The 27,641-nt window shown below is 41.8% G+C and overlaps 1 protein-coding gene across 1 annotated transcript in view; it reads left to right on the top strand.

The window, feature by feature from the left end:
• The window catches only part of EIPR1 (EARP complex and GARP complex interacting protein 1), a 143,071-nt gene that overhangs the window by 90,360 nt on the left and 25,070 nt on the right, over positions 1–27,641 (top strand). Inside the window, exon 5 of the mRNA XM_024215810.1 lies at positions 4,029–4,128. Coding sequence (XP_024071578.1) covers positions 4,029–4,128 — 100 coding nt within the window. The remainder of the gene's footprint in view (positions 1–4,028; positions 4,129–27,641) is intronic.

Genomic DNA, 27,641 nt, shown 5'->3' with positions numbered 1-27,641 from the left:
GGCCAAAATATCCATTGTTGTCCTCTTTTGTAATCCAGAAATAGTCATTGAATTAAAAAAATCACTGAGGTTTTTGGTATGCTCCCTATCATTTGGCGTGAGAAACACTTTCACTGTTCCATGATCCAGTCCATTCGCAAAATATCAGAATTGTCATTAGTCCTTTTTATTTCGTTTTGGATGTAGAAACTCCGAAATTAGTTTAATCAGATATCTGTTATAATGTATTAATATTTTATCCTTTTAATTGTGTTTATAAAATGCTTTTAATCTTTTCAAAGAACTAATACATGTCTTCTGGAACTGAACTATATGGAATAAAGTGTCCATTATGAAATGTAGATACCAAGTTTGTTGTAGCCATGTTGGTCCCAGGATGTTAGAGAGACCTGAAAAAGAGCTCTTTGTAACTCGGAGTCATGTCTCTTTCACAAACAGAAGTTGGTCCAATAAAAGATATTACCTCACCCATCTTGTCTCTCTGTTCATACCAAGTGACAGTTTTAAAACCAGTTAGCTACTTCTAATTATTGTAGGCAGTTGGTAGTGATGCCTATTGTTTAGGTTGTTTAATGTTTTCCATTATAAAGACTTGTTTTCAGTTGTGTATAATTTTGCCACACTATAACTGGTTGGGGTGACATTTTCTGAACCTGCTCTCTGACTCAGACTGAATCTTTTTTGAAGTTTCAATGAAAACAGTTCAATCATTTTGTTTCAGTTTTCACCAAAAAGGTTAATAGTGATTGGACATCTAATATAGTGAATGCCAGTGAAAATGAGGTTGGATCAGAGGCTAAAATAGGGAAAGAACAAGTTAAAAAGTACTCAAACAAGTTAGATGTCTTCAAGTCATCAGGGCCTGATGAAATACATCCTAGAATACTCAAGGAGCTGACAGAGTAGATATCTGAGCCGTTAGCAATTTTCTTCAAAAAGTCATGGAAGATGGGAGAGGACTGGAAAAGGGCAAATATAGTGCCAATCTATAAAAAGGGAAATAAGGACAACGCAGGGCATTACAGACTAGTCATCTTAACTTCAGTACCCAGAAAGACAATGAAGCAAATAATTAAGCAATCAGTTTACAAATGCCTAGAAGATAATAAGGTGATGGGTAACAGCATGGATTTGTTGGGAACAAATTGTGTCAAAGCAACCTAATAGCTTTCTTTGACGGGGTAATAAGCCTTACGTATGGCGGGGGGGAGTGGTAGATGTGGTATAACTTGACTTTAGTAAGGCTTTAGGGTACGTCTATACTTACCTCTGGGTCTGGCGGTAAGCAATCGATCTTCTGGGATCGATCCCGGAAGTGCTCGCCGTCAACGCCGGTACTCCTGCTCTGCGAGAGGAGTACGCGGAGTCAACGGGGGAGCCTGCCTGCCGCGTGTGGACCCGCGGCAAGTTCGAACTAAGATAGTTCGACTTCAGCTACGTGAATAACCTAGCTGAAGTTGCGTATCTTAGTTCGAAGTGGGGGGTTAGTGTAAACCAGCCCTTAGACACTGTCTTGCATGACTTTCTCATAAATAAACTAGGGGAATACAACCTAGATGGAGATACAATAAAGTGGGTGAGTAAATGTTTGGAAAACCATTCCCAAAGAATAGTTATCTGTGGTTCACAGTCATGCTGGAAGGCCATATCGAGTGGAATCTGCGGGATCAGTTCTGGATCCAGTTCTGTTCAATATCTTCATCAGTGATTTAGCTAATGGCATAGAGAGTATACTTATAAAGTTTGCGGATGATACCAAGCAGGGAAGAGTTGCAAGTGCTTTGGAGTATAGGATTAAAATTCAAAATGATCTGCATAAACTGGAGAAATGGTTGGAAATAAATAGGATGAAATTCAATAAGGACAAATGCAAAGTACATCACTTAGGAAGGAACAATCAGTTGCACACATACAAAATGGGAAATAACTGCCTAGGAAAGAGTACTTCAAAAAAGGGATCTGGGAGTCATAGTGGATCACAAGCTAAATATGAGTCAACAGTATAACACTGTTGCAGAAAAAGCAAACATCATTCTGAGATGTATTAGCAGGAGTGTTGTAAGCAAGACACAAGAAGGAATTCTTCTGCTTTACTCTGTGCTGATTAGGTATCAACTGGAGTATTGTGACCAGTTCTGGGCACCACATTTCAGGAAAGATGTGGAAAAATTGTAGGAAGTCCAGAGAAGAGCAACAAAATCGATTAAAGAGCAACTAGAAAACATGACCTAAGCGGGAAGATTGAAAACATTTGGTTTGTTTAGTCTGGAAAAGAGAAGACTGAGAGGGGACATGGTAACAGTTTTCAAGTACATAAAAGGTTGTTACAAGGAGGAGGGAGAAAATTTGATTTTCTTAACCTCTGAGGATAGGACAAGAAGCAATGGGTTTAAATTGCAGCAAGGGCGGTACAGTTTGGACATTAGGAAACAATTCCTGACTCTCAGGGTGGTTAACCACTGGAATAAATTGCCCAGGAAGATTGTGGAATCTCCATCATTTGAGATTTTTAAGAGCAAGTTAGACAAATATCTGTCAGGGATGGTCTAGATAATACTTAGTCCTGCCATGAGTGCAGGGGACTGGACCAAATGAACTCTCAAGGTCCCTTCCAGTATAATTCTGTGATTTCTAAGGTGATTAGGAAAAGAGTAGGTAGTTTTGGCTATGCTTCGGGGGGGAGTCCTAGTTTGTGTTAGAGGCTTGGTGCTAAAATTCATAACATGCCAAATGTATTGAGCATCCCACAGCATCATGGAGTTTACTACAAATGAACTGCACTGAGCATGTTACCTTCTACATTGAGCCTCCGACAGGGTTAGAGCTCTACAATAAAAGGAATGTAGAAGCAGTAGTCAGTCCTTACTACCGTTATCTCCCCATTACCTCTCTCTCACCTAGGGAAAGAGGGAGTGGGTAAAGAGTGTGGAGAAGACCGTGAGTTGTTGTTTCAGCTCTTCCATTACCTGGTGTTAATTTTGTGTACTTCATAGCCCAATAGATCTGGGCCTTACATTCCTACTATAGGAATCATTCACCCATTTTAGAAATGCTCCCCACAGCCTGGGTGTCTAGATTGCTTCCATGTCTGTGTTGATAAGGTACCTGAGAGATTACAAAAAGCAGGCAGACTGGGATCCAGGAGCGCTGTTTTGTCCTGTGAGAAACTGTGCCTTTAAGAGGCTCTGTCAAGAACCACTTGGAACCAAGTGGCCCTGAATGGTCATCTTGCTAGAGGAGGTCTTAGACAGGCAACAACCACAGCAGATTAAGAAGTCTGAGCCCCAGGACGTGGCACAACCAGAGTTAATGGACTTACTGCCACCTGAGTACAATGGTGCTGATGTCTCAAGTGAGGCCTACAGGTCTACATGACAGTACAGTGCACCTGAGAGAAATTGAGCATTGTTAGTTTGGTTAGTAATTTGGTTATAAGTACTTGAAATTTTGTAGTATGCTAATGTTGTTTGTTAATTGTCTGGGAAAGGAAGACGTGGGGAAGTGTACCTTTAAGAGGCTCTGGCAAGAGCTAGTTAGAACCAGTTATGTTACTCATGTTAAGTAGTGCTGATCAGTTAGAGCTCAGACACTGAATGAAGCAGACCTCTGTCAGATTCCTTGGCTCTGAGTGATAACCGAACGCCACTTGTTCCTTCCTCTGCCACAGACTTTATATATGATGTTGAGCAGGACTATCATGATATATATGCACCAGGGGGCCAAATTAAGGTTGTATGGGCAACCTTAATTCTTGCATTTCCTAACTTTTGAGTGCTTGACTTTACCACTGTAATATTATTTTAATGTTTGGAGGTTTTTTGTATGTAACTAACTACATATTGACAAGAATGGTCAAACTCTGCTCTGCAGACAAAAAGGACCAATTTATATTGAAAATTATGGGAGTTTCACCATTGTGTTTAAGGACAGATTTAGCACCACAGAATTAAAATGACCGACAATTGCAAGACTTCATTGTGTTAGGGGTTTTTCATGTGTTTTATTCATGTTATATGTTTGTTTTACAGTGTTATATGGGAGCCAATGGGAGATGGTAAAAAGCTCATTTCACTGGCTGATAATCACTTATTATTGTGGGATTTGCAAGAAAGCTCAAGCAACGCCGTGGTAAGAAAAATTGCTTGTAAGTTATAATATGGCTGAGTATGGTATATAGCAAGCGTTAGATAATTTAGGTTTTGGTTTGACTGGTTATCATCTAACTCAGCATTTTATAAGGATTCTCAAATATATTGCTACTAACTTTTAAAAGTTAAATTTTTACCCAATTTCATTAAAATGAGCATAAGACCTTTCTTTTAACATCCTTAGAATAGGAGCTAAAGCTTGTGTATTGAGACTACTGTAGTGTTAGTGTGAATTAAATGCGATAATCCTGGGTTTATGGAAACTTTAGTCTCCTTTTCCTGTTGCCCCCACACTCCCCAGGCTTCCTCTTCCCTTTCTGGCTGCAGCTTGTTGAAACAGGCAGTCTGGTCCCTTTTTGAATTTGAATGTTTCAGGCTTAGGTAACTTTTTGTTCCCTTTCTCTCTTACCAACAGCTGTAACTTACTTACTTACTTACTTATTTATTTACTTCCTTTATTCATTCTACTTGAATTGCCTGTGGTTGTGTTAGTGAGTCTAATGTCAAAATGATTTTAATAAAGCAATGATCATTAGACAAATTAAAGAAAATCCAGTTAAATCAGAGATCAATGGAACAAAAGCTTATTCTAAGGCTTGGGTAAAAGGTTAAATCTTGAAGTTATTGATTTAAACAAGTATTCATGTATGTCCTAGAGCCCAAAGAGGGGAGAGGTAGTGTGGAGAGAGAGAGATTTTACAGATTCTTTGTCTGCTAGCATCACAGTATCGCAAGTCACTATCTCAATGTGTCAGCACTGCTGTTATTTATCTGTATTGCTGTAGTACATAGGCAGCCCTAGTCATGGACCAGAATCCCATTGTGCTAGGCTCTGTACAAACACAGAAAAAGATGGTTCCTGCCTGGACTACTTCTCAGCTGAGCAAGTTGGCTCCCAGCAGCAAACACATTCCTGTCTGGACTACAGAGGAGGGGGTGGATCTCCTTGGTCTGTGGGGAGAGGAGCGGGTGGGAAAACTTGGAGGGAATCACAGGATCAAAACATGAACGTGGAATCCTGCTCTCCCCGGCACTAAGATTACAGTGGCAGCCGGGATGCTGCTGGGGTGGGGGAGAGGCTTATGCCTTGCTGTGTAGAGCCAGGAAGGGAGGCAAGGGCTGATGTTGGGTGTTCCCCTCCCCCTGCTGGTGTACTGGTCTCCCCTGAGCTGGGGGGGTGGGACACCAGCTGTCTGTGCATCAGCTTTTGCCTCCGGATTGGTTGCTTCCTGCTGCTGTCTGAATGTAAAGAGAAAACATGCCGACATGCTCATTCTCTCCCAACACATACTCTGTCTGTCTGTCTGTCTCTCTCTCTCTCTCTCATTCACACACACACATGCACACTCCCTGTCACACACACTTCTGTGGGCTTCTTGTTTTGGTGTTCAGCGATGTCAGTTTGGTCATATTACCGAGTGCTACTTTAAAAATGTGTTACTTTTCGGGCACACATAGAAATAATAACAAGGTTCATAGTACAGTGCAAACAAACAATGCCAGGCTCAACTGAATAGCCCCCTCTCCCTCCTTGGGCTCCTCTTATAGCGGTGTGTTTATAACGCACAGCACAATACTGAACAGCAGTGCAGGATCCATGTTTTCTGACAGAGATGGCTGGGTTGCAGGTTACCAGAGCAACTGAAAAGCGGCTGCCAATCTAGTAGGATGCCCATGAAACGATGGGATTGAGAAACCTTCATCATTTGAAACTGTATCTGCCCCATGAGACATTGCAAACCCTTCCCAAAGTACCCTGCAGCCAGTTGCACAGAGATAGCTCCCACAGTGCACTGCTCTCTCTGTCAAGACAAGAGCTGCTATTGTGGATGTGCTACACCGACACCAGGAGTATAGTGTGGCCATGCAACAGCGGTTTAATTACAGCGGTGGTACCAGTTGGAGGCGAGCATTAATAGCTGGATATCAAATGAGAGATAGAGTGGGGATTGACTGTGGAGAACCTTGAAAGTAAATACAAGCAGTTTTTTTGATGTAGTAGGGAAGAACGAATTGAAGGAGGAATTCAAAGAGAGGGATGATGTGGTCAAAGTGACAAGGTAGGAAAATGATCTTTGCAGCCGCATTCTCAATGCATATGAATTAAGCAAGATTGCATTTGTCAAGGCCAGAGAAAAGGATGTTGCATTAAGATATGAGATGAGGTTGTACTCTGAGATTTCTTTGGTGGATAGGTGTGAACTGAATCCCATAGGCATATAGGAATTGCAATACTGGATCAGACTCAAGTTCTATCTAGTCCAGTGGTCTCCAACCTTTATGCACAAGATCACTTTTTGAATTTAAGATCAACCCAGGATCTGCCCTGCCCTTCCCCGAGGCCCCGTCCCACTCACTCCATTCCCCCCTCCCTCCGTCACTCGCTCTCCTCCACCCTCACTAACTTTCACTGGGTTGCAGGAGGGGGTGCAGGCTCTGGGCTGGGGCCGAGGGGTTCGGAGTGTGGGAGGGGGTTCTGGGCTGAGCCTGGGGCAGGGGGTTGGGGTGCAGGATTGATGGGTACAAGCTCTGGGAGGGAGTTTGGATGCAGGGGTCATATGGTCACACTGGATCTAATTTCATGGAATCCACTGGACATTTCATGAGTTTTACTTTTTATTAGTGTTATTTGTGGTTTATAGATCCAAAATCCTTCAGGGATTGTCACATGTGACGTTGCACCCTATAATGTTTTATGGAAATGTGCTTATGAGTGTGAATATAATGTAATTGGAATATGCTTTATGCAAAAGATCTCTTGTAAGGTATCATTACAAAGCTTATAATCTACTGAGTGTGTTCATCCTATTTGTATAAATGTATCATTCTTGTAGCTGAAATTAGGAATATGAAGTATAACTCTGAGGTCCTATTGTAATTATGCAAAGTGTGGGCCATTAATGGTGGTTTAGAAGCTTGATGGCTCCCATTGACTAGGATAATTGGTTGTAAATGGTCTGTTTACTTGCAAACCTTCCTGGGAAGAATGGAGGCTGGAGGACATGTGAGCATGTCACCTGATACTGGAATCCATCTTAAACCTGGTGCTTTTCCATTTAGAAGGAGGCGTGGGAACCCAGAGAGACAAAAGATTCCCGCTTTGTGCCAAAGATATAAAAGGGGGTGGAACAGAACAAAGGGATTGTCAGTCATGAGAACACCCCTAGTTTCCACCTAAGATGTCTGCTGGAACTAACAAGGATTGTACCAGGGGAAAGGATTGGGCCCAGACTAGGAAGCAGTCTAGTCTGTGAAAGAAGTTTATTGGAACATCTCTGAGGGTGAGATTGTATCTGTAATCAGTTTCTTAATGTATTAGGCTTAGACTTGCGTGTTTTTGCTTTATTTTGCTCGGTAACTTACTTTGTTCTGTCTGTTATTACGTGAAACCACTTAAATCCTACTTTTATACTTAATAAAATCACTTTTGTTTATTAATTAACCCAGAGTAAGTGATTAATACCTGGGGGAGCAAACGGCTGTGCATATCTCTCTATCAGTGTTATAGAGGGCAGACAATTTATGAGTTTACCCTGTATAAGTTTTATACAGAGTAAAACGGATTTATCTGGGGTTTGGATCCCATTGGGAACTGGGTGTCTGGGTGCTGGAAATAGGTGACCTGCTGAGCAGTTTTTGGTTAAAGCCTGCAGTTTTGGGGGCGTGGACCAGACCTGGGTCTGTTTCGCAGCAGGCTAGCGTGTCTGGCTCAACAAGGCAGGGTTCTGGAGTCCCAAGCTGGATTCAGGGAAAACTGGCTCAGAGGTAATTCCAGCACGTCAGGTGACAGTCCCAAGGGGATCTCTGTGACCGAACCATGTCACATCACAAATCAGTGTAACATTCTCAACTGTGGGGTGTGCATTGGCTGAGGCTGGGGGTTGGGGTGCAGGAGTGAGAGGTGCAAGCTCTGGGAGGGAGTTTGGTGCAGGAGGGGCTCCGGGCTGGTGCAGGATATTGGGGTGCAGGAGAGGTGAGGGATGTGGGCTCTCAGAGGGAGTTTGGGAGCAGGAGGGGGCTCCGGGCTGGGGTGGGGGTGCAAGGTGTAGGCTTCGGCCAGGAGGTGCTTACCACAGGGGGCTCCCGGTTGGTGGGGCTCAGGCAGGCTGCCTGCCTGCCCTGGCCCCATGCCGCTCCTGGAAGCAGCTGGCTGCTGGCACGTCTCTGCGGCCCCTGAGAGGGAGGGGAACAGTGGATCGCTGTGCGCTTCCTGCGCCTGCAAGTACCACCCCCGCAGCTCCCATTGGCCGGTTCCTGGCCAATGGGAGCTGTGGAGATGGTGCTGGGGGCGGGGACAACATGTGGAGCCGCCTCTCACTCCCTCCCCTCAGGGGCAACAGAGATGTGCCAGCAGCCAGCCGCTTCTGGGAGTGGCATGGGGCCAGGGCAGGCAGGCAGCCTGCCTGAGCCCAGCTGTGCTGCCGGACTTTTAGCGGCCGGAGATTGCGATCGACCGGCAGAGGCTCCAGGGTCAACCAGTCGATCACAATCTACCAGTTGGTGACCACTGATCTAGTGCATTATTTTTGTCTCTGAAAGTGGCCAGTATCAGACGATTCAGAAGAAGTTGTAAGAATCACACAATTGATAGACGTGGGATCATCTGTCCCTTATTTTGGGCGTTCTCTTGATCTCTCATAGTTAGAATCATAGAATATCAGGGTTGGAAGGGACCTCAGGAGGTCATCTAGTCCAACCCCCTGCTCAAAGCAGGACCAATTCCCAACTAAATCATCCCAGCCAGGGCTGTGTCAAGCCGGGCCTTAAAAACCTCCAAAGAAGGAGACTCCACCACCTCCCTAGGTAACGCATTCCAGTGCTTCACCACCCTCCTAGTGAAAAAGTTTTTCCTAATATCCAACCTAGACCTCCCCCACTGCAACTTGAGACCATTGCTCCTTGTTCTGTCATCTGCCACCACTGAGAACAGCCGAGCTCCATCCTCTTTGGAACCCCCCCTCAGGTAGTTGAAAGCAGCTATCAAATCCCCCCTCATTCTTCTCTTCTTGAGACTAAACAATCCCAGTTCCCTCAGCCTCTCCTCATAAGTCATGTGCTCCAGACCCCTAATCATTTTTGTTGCCCTCCTCTGGACTCTTTCCAATTTTTCCACATCCTTCTTGTAGTGTGGGGCCCAAAACTGGACACAGTATTCCAGATGAGGCCTCACCAATGTCGAATAAAGGGGAACGATCACGTTCCTCGATCTGCTGGCAATGCCCCTACTTATACAGCCCAAAATGCCGTTAGCCTTCTTGGCAACAGGAGCACACTGTTGACTCATATCCAGCTTCTCGTCCACTGTGACCCCTAGGTCCTTTTCTGCAGAACTGCTACCCAGCCATTTGGTCCCTAGTCTGTAGCAGTGCATGGGATTCTTCCGTCCTAAGTGCAGGACTCTGCACTTGTCCTTGTTGAACCTCATCAGGTTTTTTTGGCCCAATCCTCTAATTTGTCTAGGTCCCTCTGTATCCGATCCCTACCCTCTAGTGTATCTACCACGCTTCCCAGTTTAGTGTCATCTGCAAACTTGCTGAGAGTGCAGTCCACACCATCCTCCAGATCATTAATAAAGATATTAAACAAAACCGGCCCCAGGACCGACCCTTGGGGCACTCTGCTTGAAACCAGCTGCCAACTAGACATGGAGCCATTGATCCCTACCCGTTGAGCCCGACGATCTAGCCAGCTTTCTATCCACCTTACAGTCCATTCATCCAGCCCATACTTCTTTAACTTGGCGGCAAGAATACTGTATCAAAAGCTTTGCTAAAGTCAAGGAATAACACATCCACTGCTTTCCCCTCATCCACAGAGCCAGCTATCTCATCATAGAAGGCAATTAGGTTAGTCAGGCATGACTTCCCCTTGGTGAATCCATGCTGACTGTTCCTGATCACTTTCCTCTCCTCTAAGTGTTTCATAATTGATTCCTTGAGGACCTGGTCCATGATTTTTCCGGGGACTGAGGTGAGGCTGACTGGCCTGTAGTTCCGCGGATCCTCCTTCTTCCCTTTTTTAAAGATGGGCACTACATTAGCCTTTTTCCAGTCATCCGGGACCTCCCCCGATCGCCATGAGTTTTCAAAAATAATGGCTAATGGCTCTGCAATCACATCCGCCAACTCCTTTAGCACCCTCGGATGCAGCGCATCCGGCCCCATGGACTTGTGCACGTCCAGTTTTTCTAAATAGTCCTGAAGGAGAGAGATTGGATTAATCTAGAGACATGAGGTTTAATAATCCATTCAAAACTTTTATTATTAATTTTGTTAACGCTGGATGTACTTGATGGTCATCTAAAGACCTTTTTGAATTTTGTTAAATTCTTGGCCTCAACAACTTCTTGTGGCAATGAGTTTAAAAGTTTAAATACAGATTGTGTAAAAAATCTTGAATTTTGAATTTTCCATCATTCAATTTAATCAAATGTCACCTTGCTCTTGGTTTATTGGACAGGGAGAACAGTATTTCCTGATTTACCTTCTCTCTACTGTTCATTATTTCCTATGTTTTATCATGTCTCCTCTTATTTGTCTCTTTTCTAAGGTAAACAGTCCCAATCTTTTTCAGTCTCTGTTTATATGAGAGTTTTTCCATGCTCTTCAATTCTCTTTGGTCTTGTTTGAACCCCCCCCCCCTTCCCCCCGCTTCTGCAATATAACTTTTGAGATCTGGTGACCTGTACTGCACACAGTGTTTCAGGTGAGGCTACATTACTGATTTGTGTGAAGCGTATAATAATATCATTATTACTCACAATTGCATTCCTTATGTAGCCTAACATCTCATTAGTTTTTTGACTGCAGCTGCATATTGTGTAGAGGTTTGCTTTGAGCCATCTACAGTGACACTCCGATCCCTTTCTTGAGTTGATTCAATTAATTTAGAATCCTGTAATGTTTATGAGTAGTTAAAATTTTTCCATCCAGTGTGTGCTAATTTGCATTCATCCACACTGAATTTAATTTGTTGTTGTATTCCCCATTCAGCTGGCTTGTTTTAATTCTTTTTGAAGTTCCTCTGTCTCTCTGATCTGACTGACCAAAATAACTTTGTTTCTGATAAACGTAAAGAATCCCATGCGTTGGTTTTTTTTGTTTTACATCTTAGGCTACTTGTTGATAAAAATCCATTTTAACCCTTATTTCCCTCTTATTTCCCGCCTGCTGTACTTTAAGTTCCTATTTATTGGCTTCAGCAGGATCAGACTTCAAACTTCGGAAGGATTTCTCTTTGGCTCAAATTGCATCTCAGAAATTGCAATGTAGCCATACCGATTTACTCTTTGTCTTCCTGGTTCTCTTTTTGTTCAGTGGTGCACCTGTCTTTTGAGACTGTTTGTTTTTTATAAGTAGCCTCCATAGCGCCTGTAAGGATTTTACTTCCTCTACTTTTAATTTTAGGGCCTTTTTGACTAAGTGTTTCATTTTATTGAAATCTCCTTTCCTAAAGTTTAGTGTCACTGTCGCTTTTTGGTACCCTACGTGCCCCAAGAATGTTGGATCTAATTATACTGTGGTCATTATTATGTAGTGGCTCAGCTGCTGTCACTTCTAGAATTAGCTCCTGTGTGTTACTTAAATCAAAAATAGCCTGTCTTGTTGGGTGCTCCAGAGCTACTTGTTCCAAGAAGCAGCACTCAAATGTCAAGAAATTGTTTCTCTAAACTTTGTCCCATTGTGCCGTTTGGCCAGTTTATATGTGGGTAGTTGAAGTCCCCCATTATTATCATTTTGTTAGATTTTGCTGCCTCTGAACATTGTGCATGTAATTTCATTTCCTTGATTAAGAGGCTGGTAGTATAATCCCACTAATATATTTACATTCACATGGTGGTTTTGTTTCCATATACATTCCACTATGTGGTTCTGTCCACTCAAAATATTTATCTTCCTAGATTCTATGATATCCTTTACATACAGCTCTTTGATGTAGTGTCTTTCCTGTACAGCATGTAACTAGGTATTACAGCGTTCAGTATCCCAAACCACCTGCATTGCCATTTGAGCTGCAAAGTAATATTTTATTTTAGCAAATTGACAATGAGATTTAAGCAAAAACTTGCTTAAATCCAGCCCCTAAAAAGTTCATCAGCCTGTGTTCTCTGGCATAATACCTATTGCATTCTCTTTTATTGAGAGATATAATTGCCAGATATGCTGCATTGTTTTTCTAATTTCTTCTTATGTAACACACAGCACTCCTAAGGAACCTTTTAAACCTCTTGGCAAACTGCTTTTTTGGGATAAAGTCTATTTGCATGCAGTAGCTGTCCTTGTCCGATTGAAGTGTTGGATTCTTTCAGACGTGTTTAGCATTTCCTCTCTTCCTTCCATGTTCCCTTTGGGCAGCTCTGTCTTCCCTTGCTTTAGGTTCTCTTGAATGTTAATTAGACTTTCACTGTCCTAGCCACACTCTGACACAATCTTAAAGTTACCATGTTCCTCCCTATTTCCAGTCTGTATCAAATATAATTTCTTTCAGGATGCTGTCCAGTCTGTCATTAGTCATACTTTTTAAATAAAATATCTTCTAATGAATGTCTAAGTGTTAGGGCTTTTTCCTCATTTTTTGGCCAGGGTTCTAGTTACTAAAATTTGTTACTGTCAGATACCTTCCATTTGCTTTTCCTTTCCCCTCAGTTAACTTTCTTTCTCTGTCATGCAAACATTTGCGAACATACTTATGTTTTCTGGTCTTTCCTCCATCACCCAGTATTGGAGTCTACTGATGACTTTTGAGAACAATAGATTGTTCACCATGACTATCTAGCTGGTTAAGCCAGAACAAAGCTGTTTATGATAATGATACTGACTTCCTTTGTAAAGCACTTTGAACCTTCCGATGAAAACAGCTATATGTGATACACATTATTTAATCTCAGCATAACTTTTGAAATCAATGTTTATATTGTTAAAGCAATATCCAGCTTCTGATTCAAAAGACTGCTGATCCATCAGTATTTCAGTTAGTGTTGATTAGCTAATATATTTTATAAATTCTATTACTTTCCAAATAGAAGGTATGCCTGTACTGCATCAGAGATTGATAGCAGAATAATGGCTCCAGGGGGCAAGGTCAGTGATAAAGGAACAAAGGAGATTTAGCCAATGACAGCAGTTATGTGCTTGCACCTGAAAAATATGAATAACCCAAATTAAAGTCAGTGGAAGTTTAAAGACTACCCAAGATAAGTATGTGGCCAGTAGTATATCAATACGTGACTGAGTTGTTTAGATTGCAGTGTGTTGGGATGGTTTGTAAAAAGCCTTAGTTTGAAAAGGCTAGGAGTGTTATGACTTTCTCAGGAGAGACAATAGAAAATTCCATCAATTCCTCCATAACCTCATCTAAAATATTCTGATATCTCATGGTGAGCACACTGCTTCCATTGTGTATTTTGGAAACTTCAATTATTTCTGAATAAGTTTTTCTCTAGGAATCACTGTTCTGCCATGATTAGTCTTCTGCCCCCAGAAATTTTCTTAGTGATTCACTTAGGGCTAGTCTACACTGGCAATGCTAAAGCTGTGGCAGCACTTTAATGTGGCTTGTATGGTCGCAGCAGAGCGCTGGGAGAGAGTTCTCCCAGATCTCTAAAAAAACCACCTCCACAAGGGACGTAGTTATCAGCACTGAAACTTGCTGCACTCGGGGGGTGTTTTTTCACAGCCCTGAGCGAGAAAGTTGCAGAGCTGTAAATTGCCAGTGTAGACAAGCCCTTAGATGATATTTGCTTCTTCAGTGAACCGAACCCACTTGTGGATAGGGGTTCTCCTTTGACAGCTGAATTTTGAAAACCAACGGAGGCTTTTCCCCTCAAAATCACAGATCTACCAGCATTTCAATCTTGGCCAAATGTATCAATTATTATAAAGCTGGTATGTTTTCTTGTTGGTTGATTTTGCCGTGAAATCTGTCTTAAACAACCATCTAGACGCCTTAGTTACTATGAGTCCAACTGTATGAGACTTACAGGGAATCATAAAAACTTCTTTATAAGATCTAAATAGATTTTCTAATCCTTAATGACAATTTTAAGTCAAATATTTTAAGCCTTTCCAGGCCTAAATAGGACTAGACTAGATTGTTGAGCCCCATTAGGAAGCTTGGAGTCTTCCCTTTTCAAAGGGATTAATTTCATGTTTCTAGCCATGCAGTGCTGAGAAATACTGGGCTTCAAAGCTATGGCTCTTTGATATGTAGAAAAACTGATCCAGGAATGAATATTGCCCATAACAAAGAGAGGAAATTCCACAATTGAGGGGAGGAGGAGGAACATTTCTTTAGCTAGATGACTTTAAAAAAAACACTGTTCTGAGATTTGAAATGTTAGAGGTAATCCCCTGCAAATGGATTAGTGAGCAGAGAACAGGTGGTGATATTAACAGTGCATGATAAATGTATTTTTTACTTAGGCCATCACCTCCACATATAAGGGGTCTTTTGAACATAAATGTGATGTTGATACAGATAAGATTTTATGTCTCTGTACAACCTGTTTGCATGGGATTGTTGAGTACGAAGTACATCACAACTTTAAAACCAAAATTTTAAATTTAAATGTTTTTCTGTTTGTGTGCGCGTGTGTATGTGTAAAAATAAAAACAGGCTACTCAGGGAGATTAACAAAACAGATCAGAGCTGTGTGGGTCTTGAAAACAGGTACAAAGCATAATGCAGCTTCGACCTACGGCACAGAAAATCTGTTCTCACCAGATTTAACAAGAAAAAAATTGAAATGTATAATCAAAAAGTCTTTACATAAAAGCTCTCCTAAAGAGAGACCATTAGAGTCCTTCACAGTTGATTTGGAGGTTATAATCCATTATACAAGACATCAAATGCAGGTATCCAGAAAAGTCTTCAAGGTAAGGAAAAAAGTCCATGTCCGTTTACTCTATGTATTTGCAAGCAAATTACTCAGAAGAAAATATACAATAAACAATGCCTACTAAGATAAACTATTGAATTCAAACTGGAACAGGTACATAGAAAGGTTAGTAGGATAATCAAAGGAATTGATAGCCAATCTTACGAGAGGAGACCAAAAGAGCTTGGTTTGTTTAGCCTAGCAAAATGGTTTAGAAGGAGTATGATTGCTCTCTATAAGTACATAAACATCAAGGAGAGAGGAAGAGCTCTTTAAGATGAACAGAATGTTGGCACAAGAACAAATGGATGTAAACTGGCTACGAATAAATTCAGGCTGGAAATTAAAAGGTTTTCTAACGATCAGAGGAGTGAGGTTCTGCAGTAGCCTTTCAATAGGAGTAGTGGGAGCAAACTATTTTTAAGGTGAAGCTGGGTAAATTTGTGAACAGGATTACATAACTAGATTCCCTTTGATTGCAGGGGGCTGCACTTAGTGACCCAGGAGGACCCTTCCAGTCCTGTGTCCCTAGGTATCATTTCTTCTTAGAATGTCACCACAGCAATCATGTCCTGATGTCCTGCTTAGTTCTGGAAGAGAATTTTGAAGAAGTAATTGGACAGTGAGCTTCTACACCTCTATAGGTGCATGTTTCTCAAACCATCAGAAAGTAATTGCTCTCATTGCTTGTCAGACTTTTCTCAGATAACAACATATATGCCACCATCCACTTAACTAAATAAAGACATAACTCAATGCTACAATAAAACATCTGACATTTTTCCTTATGGAGACAACATGCCCGATTATGAGGTCACCAACATACATGTTAATAAGGAATAATTCTTCTGAAGTCAGTTGAATTACACCAGTGTAAATCAGGTTGAGTGAAAACAGAATCAGACCCAATGTATCCATATCAGTTAATGAAAGTAATAAGATCTTCAAAGTTACAATCTTAAGAGCCTATCTTAATTGCTAATGTTTGCTGGTCCAAGAATTTTACAACTTCCTTCTGGTGTAAATTTGTCTCATTATATATAATACTCATCCTAATCAAAAGGGATAATCCGAATCCTCCTTTTTGTGCATTTTTCACCCAAAAACTCTGGAGACTTGAGGGAAAACAAATATCTGTATCTTGAAAAATTGACATGCCTATATTTCTACATGTTTCTTCAGGACAAAATGTAGATCCATAATCTTTTTATGGGCTTTAGCTACTTGCTGGAATTTTAAACTAATTCCTAAAATTTTACAAAGCCATTTTGTAATCAAATTACTGGCACCTTCAGTTCCTGTATCATCCTGTCAGCCTATCATAGGAAACATTTTAAATCCATAACTATTGTCTATATAGTCCATTTTAGTTTCTTTTTTTTGTTCTTTCAGCATTTTTGTCAACATCATTTTGTGGCTCTCCACTATAGTATTTAAATACATATATTTTAGCCTCTATTTCAACCATCTTAGAACCAAGATGCTTTTTAAAAAATTGGTTGAGGAAATTCCCTGAAGTGAATCTAATCTTACGCTCACTGTCAGGACCTTTTCAAATTAAATTAGTTATTCTTTGCCATTTATAATCATTAGTTGAACCGAGAAGAGGTCTAAAGCCCAAACAACTCATAGGATCTCTTTAGGTTTTGTTGGAGAAAGTGAAAAAGTTCCTCAATTGGACTATAGTTCCAAGGTCACTAAATCAGGTAGATCTTCCTATGCAAGTAAATGCCATCTTCAGCTGTTCTAAACATATTGCAATAGAATTAAATAGACAGAGGCATTGAAGCATGGACATTTTGCATGTTTTTTGCATCTCAATCACAAAATATTCATACCAGAACTGTGGTGAGTTGTTGTTTGCCAACAAATGTATAAACAGTCTTGTCTTGCTTCCCCAAAATGACCTGTATGGCTTATTTTTTCTGGGTCTTTTGCATGTATTTGACCATATACATTGGAAAAGTATGCATTATCCCTAGTTTGGCTGAATGTTAGTTTAATTATGAGTCAGTGATAGTATTTTGTTCCTAAATTGCTCATTTTTCCTATGTGTGTGCTCTTTCTCTTGTTCCTCCTCCTCGTGTTAATCCCATCTATGGAGTCTGCTCTGCAAGTCCTCTCCCTCCAAAGTGTCCTGTTCAATTCCATATTCTCTAGCACACCACATGCTAACCTGTCTTCCTTTATGACATCCCTCCACTACTTCTTGGATCAGCCTCTCTGTCTTTTTCTTTCATTTTTGATCTTTTGGACTGTCCTGCACACATAATTGTTGGGACCAAATTGTCTGAACTCCCTCTTTTTTTCATTTATGGGTATTACTTTGAGCATGTTTCTAACATACACATTCCTCCCATGGTCTTTGTTGCTTACACCACTCATCCGTCTCAATATCTGCATTTCTGTGGAACAGATCATTTGCTCGTGTTTCTTCTTTGTCCGACGCTTAGCGCCATGTATTAAAACTGGAGGAGCCACTGTTTTATAAACTTTCCCTTTTAATCATAACTGGTGTCTTCTTATCACATACTACAATACTTCTCTCTCTCCATTTGAGCCAGGCATTTATTATCTGAGCTCTAATTCCATCCTCCCATTTCCCCAGATTGTGGAATTGTGGAATCCAGTTCTTGAAACTCTGTGTTTTTCCCGTTGTCTGCCCATCTAGTTTCAAAGGTAATTCTTCAGTGTTCACATGTTTGAAATTACATACCATGTACTCTATTTTTCCTCTGCTTATTTTGATCCCATGCCTCTCCAACACAACTCTCCATTTATCCAGATCCTGTTCTACATCTTTCTCTTCACTGCCTAGAGCAGTGGTCCCCAAACTGTGGGGCACAGAGAAAAGTTCAGGGGGGCGTGACGGGCCTGGGCCAGCCCCCACAGGTGACGGGGAGGGAGCATCACCCAACCCTGCTCTGACCCCAGCTCTTATGCGACCCTGGCCGCGGTTCTGCTCCTGGCCTGGCCACATCTCCAGCCACCAGCTCTGGCCTCAGCCCCTGGCCCCGCTGCAATCCCCGCCCCTGCCGCAGCCCCTGGCTCCCAGCCCTGGCTGCAGCTCTGGCCCCAGTCTTGGCCACCTCACCCCGTCCACGCTCGCCACCCCTCTGGAGCCGTGGCCCCGCTCCCAGTTCCCAGCCGCAGCTGTGGGGGGGCATGACATGAAACGTTTGGAGACCATTGGCATAAAGCAATAGAATCTGAAAACAGCATGCACCAAGGTGCCTCCTTCTGTATGTTCCTTGTGAGGATATCCAGGACAAATATAAACAAGAAATGGCTCAATGCTGATCCTTGATGCACTGCTGTCTTTATCGATAGTTTCTCTGGTTCACCAGTAGAAGTTCTGAATATTGATGTTGTGCCAGCCCTGTTTGGATTTCACAATTTTCTTTGATCTCTGTTGGTCAGTGTTCACTTTGGCATGGGACTAAAACTGTATTGATATGACTGTTTATCTTCTCTTAATGAACAAGATAATGTGTCCATGCTAATTCTGTCAGATCACTTCTTCTTGGAAAAGTACTAAAAACATCTCCCGAGCAATTGTTTCTCTCCAAAGGCACTAGCATGTGGGGTCCTACAAATTTCCATCTTGTGTCCTTCCCTGTTCCTTTTTTTCCCAATGCTAGTATGAAACCATTAGGGTGTGATCAGGAAGCTCTTGTGTTACCACTATACTGATGATACTTGCCTCTACAATTCTTTTCTATTGAACTCAGATTCTACAGTTTCATTACTTTTCCAATGTATACTTAAAGAGCAATCTGGATGAAGTTGAACTGCCTGTAGCTCAAATTGGATAAGAACGGATGTTTGTTGGTAATGAGAAACATGGAGGAGTGAAGAGCGGAGGCTGGGTCTGCACACTCTTCTCATTTTGTGTATCCAATTTTATGCAAAATGATTGATAGTGTCAGAGTCCTATTGGAATTCTCAGATAGTATTATGGTTCATAGTGCCATTCAGCAACTCCAGCTAGCCAGAAGACTACTCATTTCCTTGCATTGTGAACCTGAGAGCAGTCTTCTATATCTTTACCTCCTGGTGTGGCTGTTGCAATGCCCGCTATGTAGGGTTACCCTGAAGTCCACCTACTATCTCCAGCAGAATGCAGCTGCTTGTTTCCTGGGTGGTGAGGTTCACTGCCATGAGTTAATTTATCTCAGATGGTGATCTTTAACAATTTAAATCTTTGGGGACTTCATTACTTGAGATACCATCTTTCACCCTATAACCTGTAAAGACAGTAATGATAAGATGAGAAGTATGTGCTACCTGAACATACTGAATACTTCATGTTTAGAGGCAAGACTTTCTCAATTAAGGGTCTCACTGTACTTGAAAGTCCATCAGAGTTTTTAATCTAGCAACCTTCAGGACAAGATGCAAGCTTCATTTGTTAGTATTTGATTAACTGTTTTTATTTTGTTCTTTTGGTTTATTGTCTGTAATTAAAGTGCCTAGCTGCTGCAGAGAGAGAGAGAGAGAGAGAGGCACTGTAGAAATTAATAAAATGTTACAAAAATTCATTAAGGAGAAAGAGAGGTCTAAAGGGAATTTTCTCATTCTCTAAATTAGATATATTCTCAAATTTCTATTTATGATTTTTCAAATAATTCAAAAGCATAAGACTGTAATATGTTTTAGATATTTCAGAGTTGTAAATTTAAAGAACTGAAATGTTTCTGTGAAAAACAAAAAAAGTCAAACATACTGAACTTTCTAAATGAAAATGTCATGCACCTCCATTCTGCCATATCTTCAGAGAATCATTAGTATTGTTGTTGTTATGATTATTATTATTGCCATAAGAACATAAGAACGGCCGTACCAGGTCAGACCAAAGGTCCATCTAGCCCAGTATCCTGTCTACCGACAGTGGCCAATGCCAGGTGCCCCAGAGGGAGTGGACCAACAGGCAATGATCAAGTGATCTCTCTCCTGCCATCCATCTCCATCCTCTGACAAACAGAGGCTAGGGACACCATTCCTTACCCATCCTGGCTAATAGCCATTAATGGACTTAACTACCATGAATTTATCCAGTTCTCTTTTAAACACTGTTATAGTCCTAGCCTTCACAACCTCCTCAGGTAAGGAGTTCCACAAGTTGACTGTGCACTGCGTGAAGACGAACTTCCTTGTATTTGTTTTAAACCTGCTGCCTATTAATTTAATTTGGTGACCCCTAGTTCTTGTATTATGGGAATAAGTAAATAACTTTTCCTTATCCACTTTCTCCACATCACTCATGATTTTATATACCTCTATCATATCCCGCCTTAGTCTCCTCTTTTCCAAGCTGAAGAGTCCTAGCCTCTTTAATCTCTCCTCATATGGGACCCGTTCCAAACCCTTAATCATTTTAGTTGCCCTTTTCTGAACCTTTTCTGGTGCCAGTATATATTTTTTTTTTAGATGAGACCACATCTGTACGCAGTATTCGAGATGTGGGCGTACCATCGATTTATATAAGGGCAATAAGATACTCTCTGTCTTATTCTCTATCCCCTTTTTAATGATTCCTAACATCCTGTTTGCTTTTTTGACTGCCGCTGCACACTGCGTGGACATCTTCAGAGAACTATCCACGATGACTCCAAGATCTTTTTCCTGATTCGTTGTAGTTAAATGAGCCCCCCATCATATTGTATGCATAGTTGGGGTTATTTTTTCCAATGTGCATTACTTTACATTTATCCACATTAAATTGCATTTGCCATTTTGTTGCCCAGTCACTTAGTTTTGTGAGATCTTTTTGAAGTTCTTCACAGTCTGCTTTGGTCTTAACTATCTTAAGCAGTTTAGTATCATCTGCAAACTTTGCCACCTCACTGTTTACCCCTTTCTCCAGATCATTTATAAATAAGTTGAATAGGATTGGTCTGAGGACTGACCCTTGGGGAACACCACTAGTTACCCTCTCTCCATTCTGAGAATTTACCATTAATTCTTACCCTTTGTTCCCGGTCTTTTAACCAGTTCTCAGTCCATGAAAGGATCTTCCCTTTTATCCCATGACAACTTACTTTACTTAAGAGCCTTTGGTGAGGGACCTTGTCAAAGGCTTTCTGGAAATCTAAGTACACTATGTCCACTGGATTCCCCCTTGTCCACATGTTTGTTGACCCCTTCAAAGAACTCTAATAGATTAGTAAGACACGATTTCCCTTTACAGAAACCATGTTGACTATTGCTCAACAGTTTGTTTTTCTATGTGTCTGACAATTTTATTCTTAACTGTTGTTTCGACTAATTTGCCCGGTACCGACGTTAGACTTACCGGTCTGTAATTGCTGGGATCACCTCTAGAGCCCTTTTTAAATATTGGTGTTACATTAGCTAACTTCCAGTCATTGGGTACAGAAGCTGATTTAAAGGACAGGTTACAAACCTTAGTTAATAGTTCTGCAACTTCACATTTGAGTTCTTTCAGAACTCTTGGGTGAATGCCATCTGGTCCCGGTGACTTGTTAATGTTAAGTTTATCAATTAATTCCAAAACCTCCTTTAGTGACACTTCAATCTGTGACAGTTCCTCAGATTTGTCACCTACAAAAGCCGGCTCAGGTTTGGGAATCTCCCTAACATCCTCAGCCGTGAAGACTGAAGCAAGGAATCCATTTACTTTCTCCGCAATTACTTTATCGTCTTTAAGCGCTCCTTTTGTATCTCGATCATCAAGGGGCCCCACTGGTTGTTTAGCAGGCTTCCTGCTTCTGATATACTTAAAAAACATTTTGTTATTACCTTTTGAGTTTTCGGCTAGCCGTTCTTCAAACTCCTCTTTGGCTTTTCTTATTACATTCTTGCACTTAATTTGGCAGCGTTTATGCTCCTTTCTATTTGCCACTTTTTAAAGGAAGTCTTTTTATCTCTCACTGCTTCTTTTACATGGTTGTTAAGCCACGGTGACTCTTTTTTAGTTCTTTTACTGTGTTTCTTAATTTGGGGTATACATTGAAGTTGGGCCTCTATTATGGTGTCTTTAAAAAGTGCCCATGCAGCTTGCAGGGATTTCACTTTAGTCACTGTACTTTTTAACTTCTGTTTAACTAACCCCCTCATTTTTGCATAGTTCCCCCTTTTGAAATTAAATGCCACAGTGTTGGGCTGTTGAGATGTTCTTCCCACCACAGGGATGTTGAATGCTATTGTATTATGGTCACTATTTCCAAGCTGTCCGGTTATAGTTACCTCTTGGACCAGCTCCTATGCTCCACTCAGGACTAAATCTAGAGTTGCCTCTCCCCTTGTGGGTTCCCTTACCAGCTGCTTCATGAAGCAGTCATTTAAAGTATCGAGAAATTTTATCTCTGCATTTCGTCCTGAAGTGAAATGTTCCCAGTCAATATGGGGATAATTGACATCCCCCACTATTATTGGGTTCTTAATTTTGATAGCCTCTCTAATTTCCCTTAGCATTTCATCATCACTATCACTGTCCTGGTCAGGTGGTCTATAATAGATCCCTAATGTTATATTCTTATTAGAGCATGAAATTTCTATCCATAGAGATTCTATGGAACATGTGGATTCACTTAAGATTTTTACTTCATTTGATTCTACATTTTCTTTCACATATAGTGCCACTCCCCCCCTGCACGACCTGTTCTGTCCTTCCGATATATTTTCTACCCCGGAATGATTGTGTCCCATTGATTGCTCTCAGTCCACCAGGTTTCTGTGATGCCTATTATATCAATATCCTCCTTTATCACGAGGCACTCTAGTTCACCCACCTTATTATTTAGACTTCTAGCATTTGTGTACAAGCACTTTAAAAACTTGTCACTGTTTATTTGTCTGCCCTTTTCTGATGTTAGATTCTTTTTTATGTGAGCTTTCTTATATAGAGCTTTCTATCCTTAGCTCTTAGTACTTTACAAAGGTAGATGATCATAGAAACATATGAGATAGGACTGGAAGGGACCTTCTGGATTAGCTAGCGAACAGGGGACCGCGAACAGGGGAGTTTGAGAGGGAGTTTGTAGGAGGGAGTTGAAATATAATTGGTTATATAACGGTTAGGAAGGGCCGCATCACCACTGTCAACACTGTTCCTGTCTCGTCCACCTGCTCCTGTATCCAGACAGACAACCTAACCATGGATGCCTCTACCCAGATCCTGGTGTGGGTTTGCAGAGACTGTGGCCTGCATTTCCCACTCACAGAAAGCCAGGCTGGGGGGACCATCCAGTGTGAAAGGTGCTTGCTGGTGGAATCTCTCAGGAAGCAGGTGAGAGAGCTACAGGAGGAGGTGGCTAGGCTGAGGAGCATCTGTTCCCATGAGGAGTTCCTCGAGAGTATTCATATGGAGACATCCAAGGTTGAGGAAGCTATCCAGCTACAGAGGACTGTTGTCACATCACCAGGGGAGGAGGATATGGCTCTGCCACAGGGAGGACACAGGCAGCTGTTTACTTACGGCAGCAAGCAGTGCTCCATCCCTACTCCCAACCCACCCACCGTGGTGATGGAAAACTGATATGCTGCCCTGGCAATGAGTGATAAGGAATCACCCTCAAAGGTGGAGGAGGAGAAGCCATGTACTCCCAAGGCTGGGAGGATCGCAGCTACCACTCCCAGGAGGAAACATAGGGTGGTGGTGGTTGGTTACTCTCTTCTGTGGGGGACAGAGGCACTCATCAGGGTCCCTGACATGGCATCCCAGGAAGTATGCTGCCTGCCAGGGGCCCATATCCAAGACATTATGAAGGGATTGTCGAGGATCATGCGGCCCTCTCACTACTACCCCATGCTACTCATCCATGTGGGCACTAATGATACTGTGAGGGCCTGATGAAATGCATCCTAGAATACTCAAGGAACTGACTGAGGAGATATCTGAGCCATTAGCAATTATTTTTGAAAAGTCATGGAAGACGGGAGAGATTCCAGACGACTGGAAAAGGGCAAATATAGTGCCAATCTATAAGGACAACCCAGGAAATTACAGACCAGTCAGCTTAACTTCTGTATCTGGAAAACTAATGGAGCAAATAATTAAGCAATCAATTTGCAAACATCTAGAAGATAATAAGGTGATAAGTAACAGTCAGCATGGATTTGTCAAGAACAAATCATGTCAACCTGATAGCCTTCTTTGACAGGGTAATAAGCCTTGTGGATAGGCAGGAAGCGATAGACATGGTATATCTTGATTTTAGTAAAGCTTTTGATACTGTCTCGCATGACCGTCTCATAAACAAACTAGGGAAATGCAACCTAGATGGAGCTACTATAAGGTGAGTGCATAACTGGCTGGAAAACCGTTCCTAGAGAGTAGTCATCAGTGGTTCACAGTCATGCTGGAAGGACATAATAAGTGGGGTCCCGCAGAGATCAGTTCTGTGTCCAGTTCTGTTCAATGTCTTCATCAGTGATTTAGATAATGCCATAGAGAGTACAATTATAAAGTTTGCGGATGATACCAAGCTGTGAGGGGTTACAAGGGCTTTGGAGGATAGGATTAAAATTCAAAATGCTCTGTACAAACTGGAGATCTCTCAAGTTCCTTACAGTTCTATGATTCTATGATTGAATCTAGTCCCCTGCTACTGCAGATAACCCTGCCATGTAATTTCATTTGGGGGAAGGTATTGTGTTACGGTTCTGAATGATTTATGTATCAATCTGGGCCAGGGATTGTGTGCAACTCTAGGGAGGGAGGGTTGTTTTTAGCTCTTCCAGTGGAGGGTGATTAAGGTGAATCACTTAGGTTATAAACACCTTGTGACAGAGAGCTAGTTGTAGCGTCCCAGTCCCTGAAGTTGCTGCAGCACAGAGAAGGCTGCAGGCTTAATTGGAATCAATCAACCTGTTCCTGGTGGGGATTACTGACCCTTGGTCATAGTTGTTGGTCTAATGAGGTAATTGGCTTAGTAATGGGGAGGATATATAATTGGGAGGAACAGGAAGTAAGGGAGGTAAGCTGTATCGAGGAGAAAAGCTGTGTGAAAGGCTCCTGCTGCTGTACACCTGAGCTATATCCTGTCATGTTTGGAAACTGTGAATTAAAGGTATATACGTGATGGAAAAGAAATGGACTCTGTGTTTGTGACTAGGAGACCACAAAAACAGGTTAGACAGCACTGCCTACTGGGTAGCCAAAGAAGCATCCTGTGACAAACCTCTAGAGAGGGACCAACCCCCGGGAAGGCTTCCGTATATGGTTCAAGCTGGGTTTTCCAGAGATCAACCAGCAAAGAAAGGGCTTTTGATATAAAAAGGCTAGGTTTAAACTCAATCAGAGCCTTCTTCCTAATCCAGCAAGAAGACAGGACAGGACTTTCTGTCCTAAGCAGTCCCTACCCTTGCAGAAGGGTTGGAAAGACTTTGACCTACTAGGGACCTATAAGACTCGTGTGACCTCTGGTAAGCTGCTAGCATGTGTATAGGAACTCCTATTGTTTTTATGTTTTCTCTGTATTGCTTTTACCTTAAGAATAAATGTGCTTGCTTAGAAAAAGCTATGTGATAACTTGTAACTGCTAGCAATATATTGTTTAGAGTCCCCGAAGAGAAAGCAAAGATCAGGTGCTGGCCTTTAGATAGACTGGTTTGCTGGGGAGTGAGGGAGACAGAAACCTTAAGTAAATGCTTGCTATGGGCTGTAGAGGGGGGAATGCAGGTGCAGTTACTCTGAAATATGACACAATTTATAAATTTATCAAGCATAATTTTAAAACTAGTTGTCTCCCCGTTACTTTTGTTGAAGGTTGTTCCAGAACTGTACTCCTCTGCTGGTTAGTAACCTTCTTCTAAACTCTAGCCTAGACTTGTTTATGGCCAGTTTATATCTGTTTATTCTTGTGCCAACATTGCATTTTAGTTTAATTAGTTCTTCTCCCTCCCTGGTTTTTATCCCTCTGATGTAATTATAAAGAGAAATCATAATCATTACCTCTGTCTTCCAAGTGGGGAAACTGAGGAACAGAACTCCAGGGACTTGCCAAGGTTACACAATTTGTCAATGACAGATCTAGAAATAAAACTTAGGACTCATTGCTCTCACTTTGGTGCTCTTGTTGCTGGACCATATTATTGATGCTGAGTTAATGCAATAGAAACCACACTTCAGATTCCATTCAATCTCACCGCTAGTCTATTAATTCTGCAGCAGTCTCTTTCCACTTTAGAATGATAACCACTAGATTGTGTTTTACATAGTGAACAAGTATAGTGTATGTTTGTTTTAGGAAACTTGGCTTCAGTTTCATTTTGGCGTGAAAATGGGATATCTTCCTTCTCCTTTTTCCAATTCGACCTTTGAGAAGCCAGAGCTTGAAGCAGAAAATGAGATGTCTGATTCCTTCTTGATATTTTGGTGACGTGGGACAGAATCATGATAAATTGGCCAGACATTTCATACTTTAATACATTCAAACCTGTCCTTAAAAACTAGAAAGACTTTTGGACATTCAAGATATTTTCTGTATTTGAAACTCATAATTCCATGAGGGCTATTAAGGTACAAAACTGCGTAGATCATCTCATGTCCCTTAAATTCCCCCAGAACCTTTATTTCACCTGTTAAATAAGTATTCTTATATAATTTTATTACATTATAAATTTACAGTTCCTTTTATGCCACCAAATTTAGGCCCTGATCCAGCAAAGCAGATAAGCACATAGTTAAGTGCTTTGCTTAATCAGAGCCCTAGTGTATTATTGTTCCACACTCTTTTCATATTTTATTTTCTCTTGGATCTTTCTCCTAAAATCAATGTGAGTTTCTTACACAATTTAGGAATATTATATCCATTGCTTTTGTACCCTAAAAATATGCAGCAAATAAGCTTTTCTCTTTTCAAAATTACAATGTGTAAGCCACTTCAGATAACTTTAGGCCTGAGATTTTGGCTGTTAATGATGGCATATTAACAGGCGTCATTCCTCGTCCTGCATTCTGTATATTCCTTACTCTAAACTGAATGTTTTCAACTATGGACAGGCAGGGCTCCAAAAGATCCCTTACTGTAAGGACTTGTCTACACGAACAATTAAACAACAGCAAGCTGGGGAAGGAAACTAAACAGTCATGGTCTAACTGTCCATGTGGAGTTTGTTGATGCACGTTTCTCCTGGGGGAATTCTGCACCATTGTGCACGTGCCAAATTCAGGTCTCCCGTGAAATTTTATTTTTTCCTCTGTAGAAAATGCATTCTGCCAGAGAGCCTCTGCAGTTATCCCTTTCACCCACCCAGGGCTGCTGTGACTGCAGAACAGAAGGCAGCCAGCTCACCGAAAATAGCAGCCAGCAGCCAATTGGGAGGAGGAGGCTGCGTTCTTCACAGTGCCCTGTGGGGCCAGGTGAAGAGGTATGGGATATGGAGGGGCCAGAGAGAGCAGGGCAAATGGGGCTTCTTGGGGAGGGGGTCACATAGACCGGGGTTCAAAAAGGCTATTGGGGGAGACACACTGAGGTAGGGGCTAAATGGGAATGGGGGTGCAGGGCCACATGGGGATCTGGGGAATGCAGGACCACATGGGGATGGAGTGGCTGAGTGGGGGTGTAGGGACCTATGGGGATGGGGGAAGAGGAGTGCAGGGACACATGGGGACAGGGGCAGGTGTGCCTGACTGGGAGAGGCTAGGGATC

Source organism: Terrapene carolina, unplaced genomic scaffold (genome assembly GCF_002925995.2).
Source record: "Terrapene carolina triunguis isolate 2854851 unplaced genomic scaffold, T_m_triunguis-2.0 Scaffold42, whole genome shotgun sequence".
NCBI classification, from domain to species: Eukaryota; Metazoa; Chordata; order Testudines; family Emydidae; genus Terrapene; species Terrapene triunguis.
The sequence above is the reverse complement of the archived record's forward strand: the minus strand, read 5'-3'. Positions and strand labels throughout refer to the sequence as shown.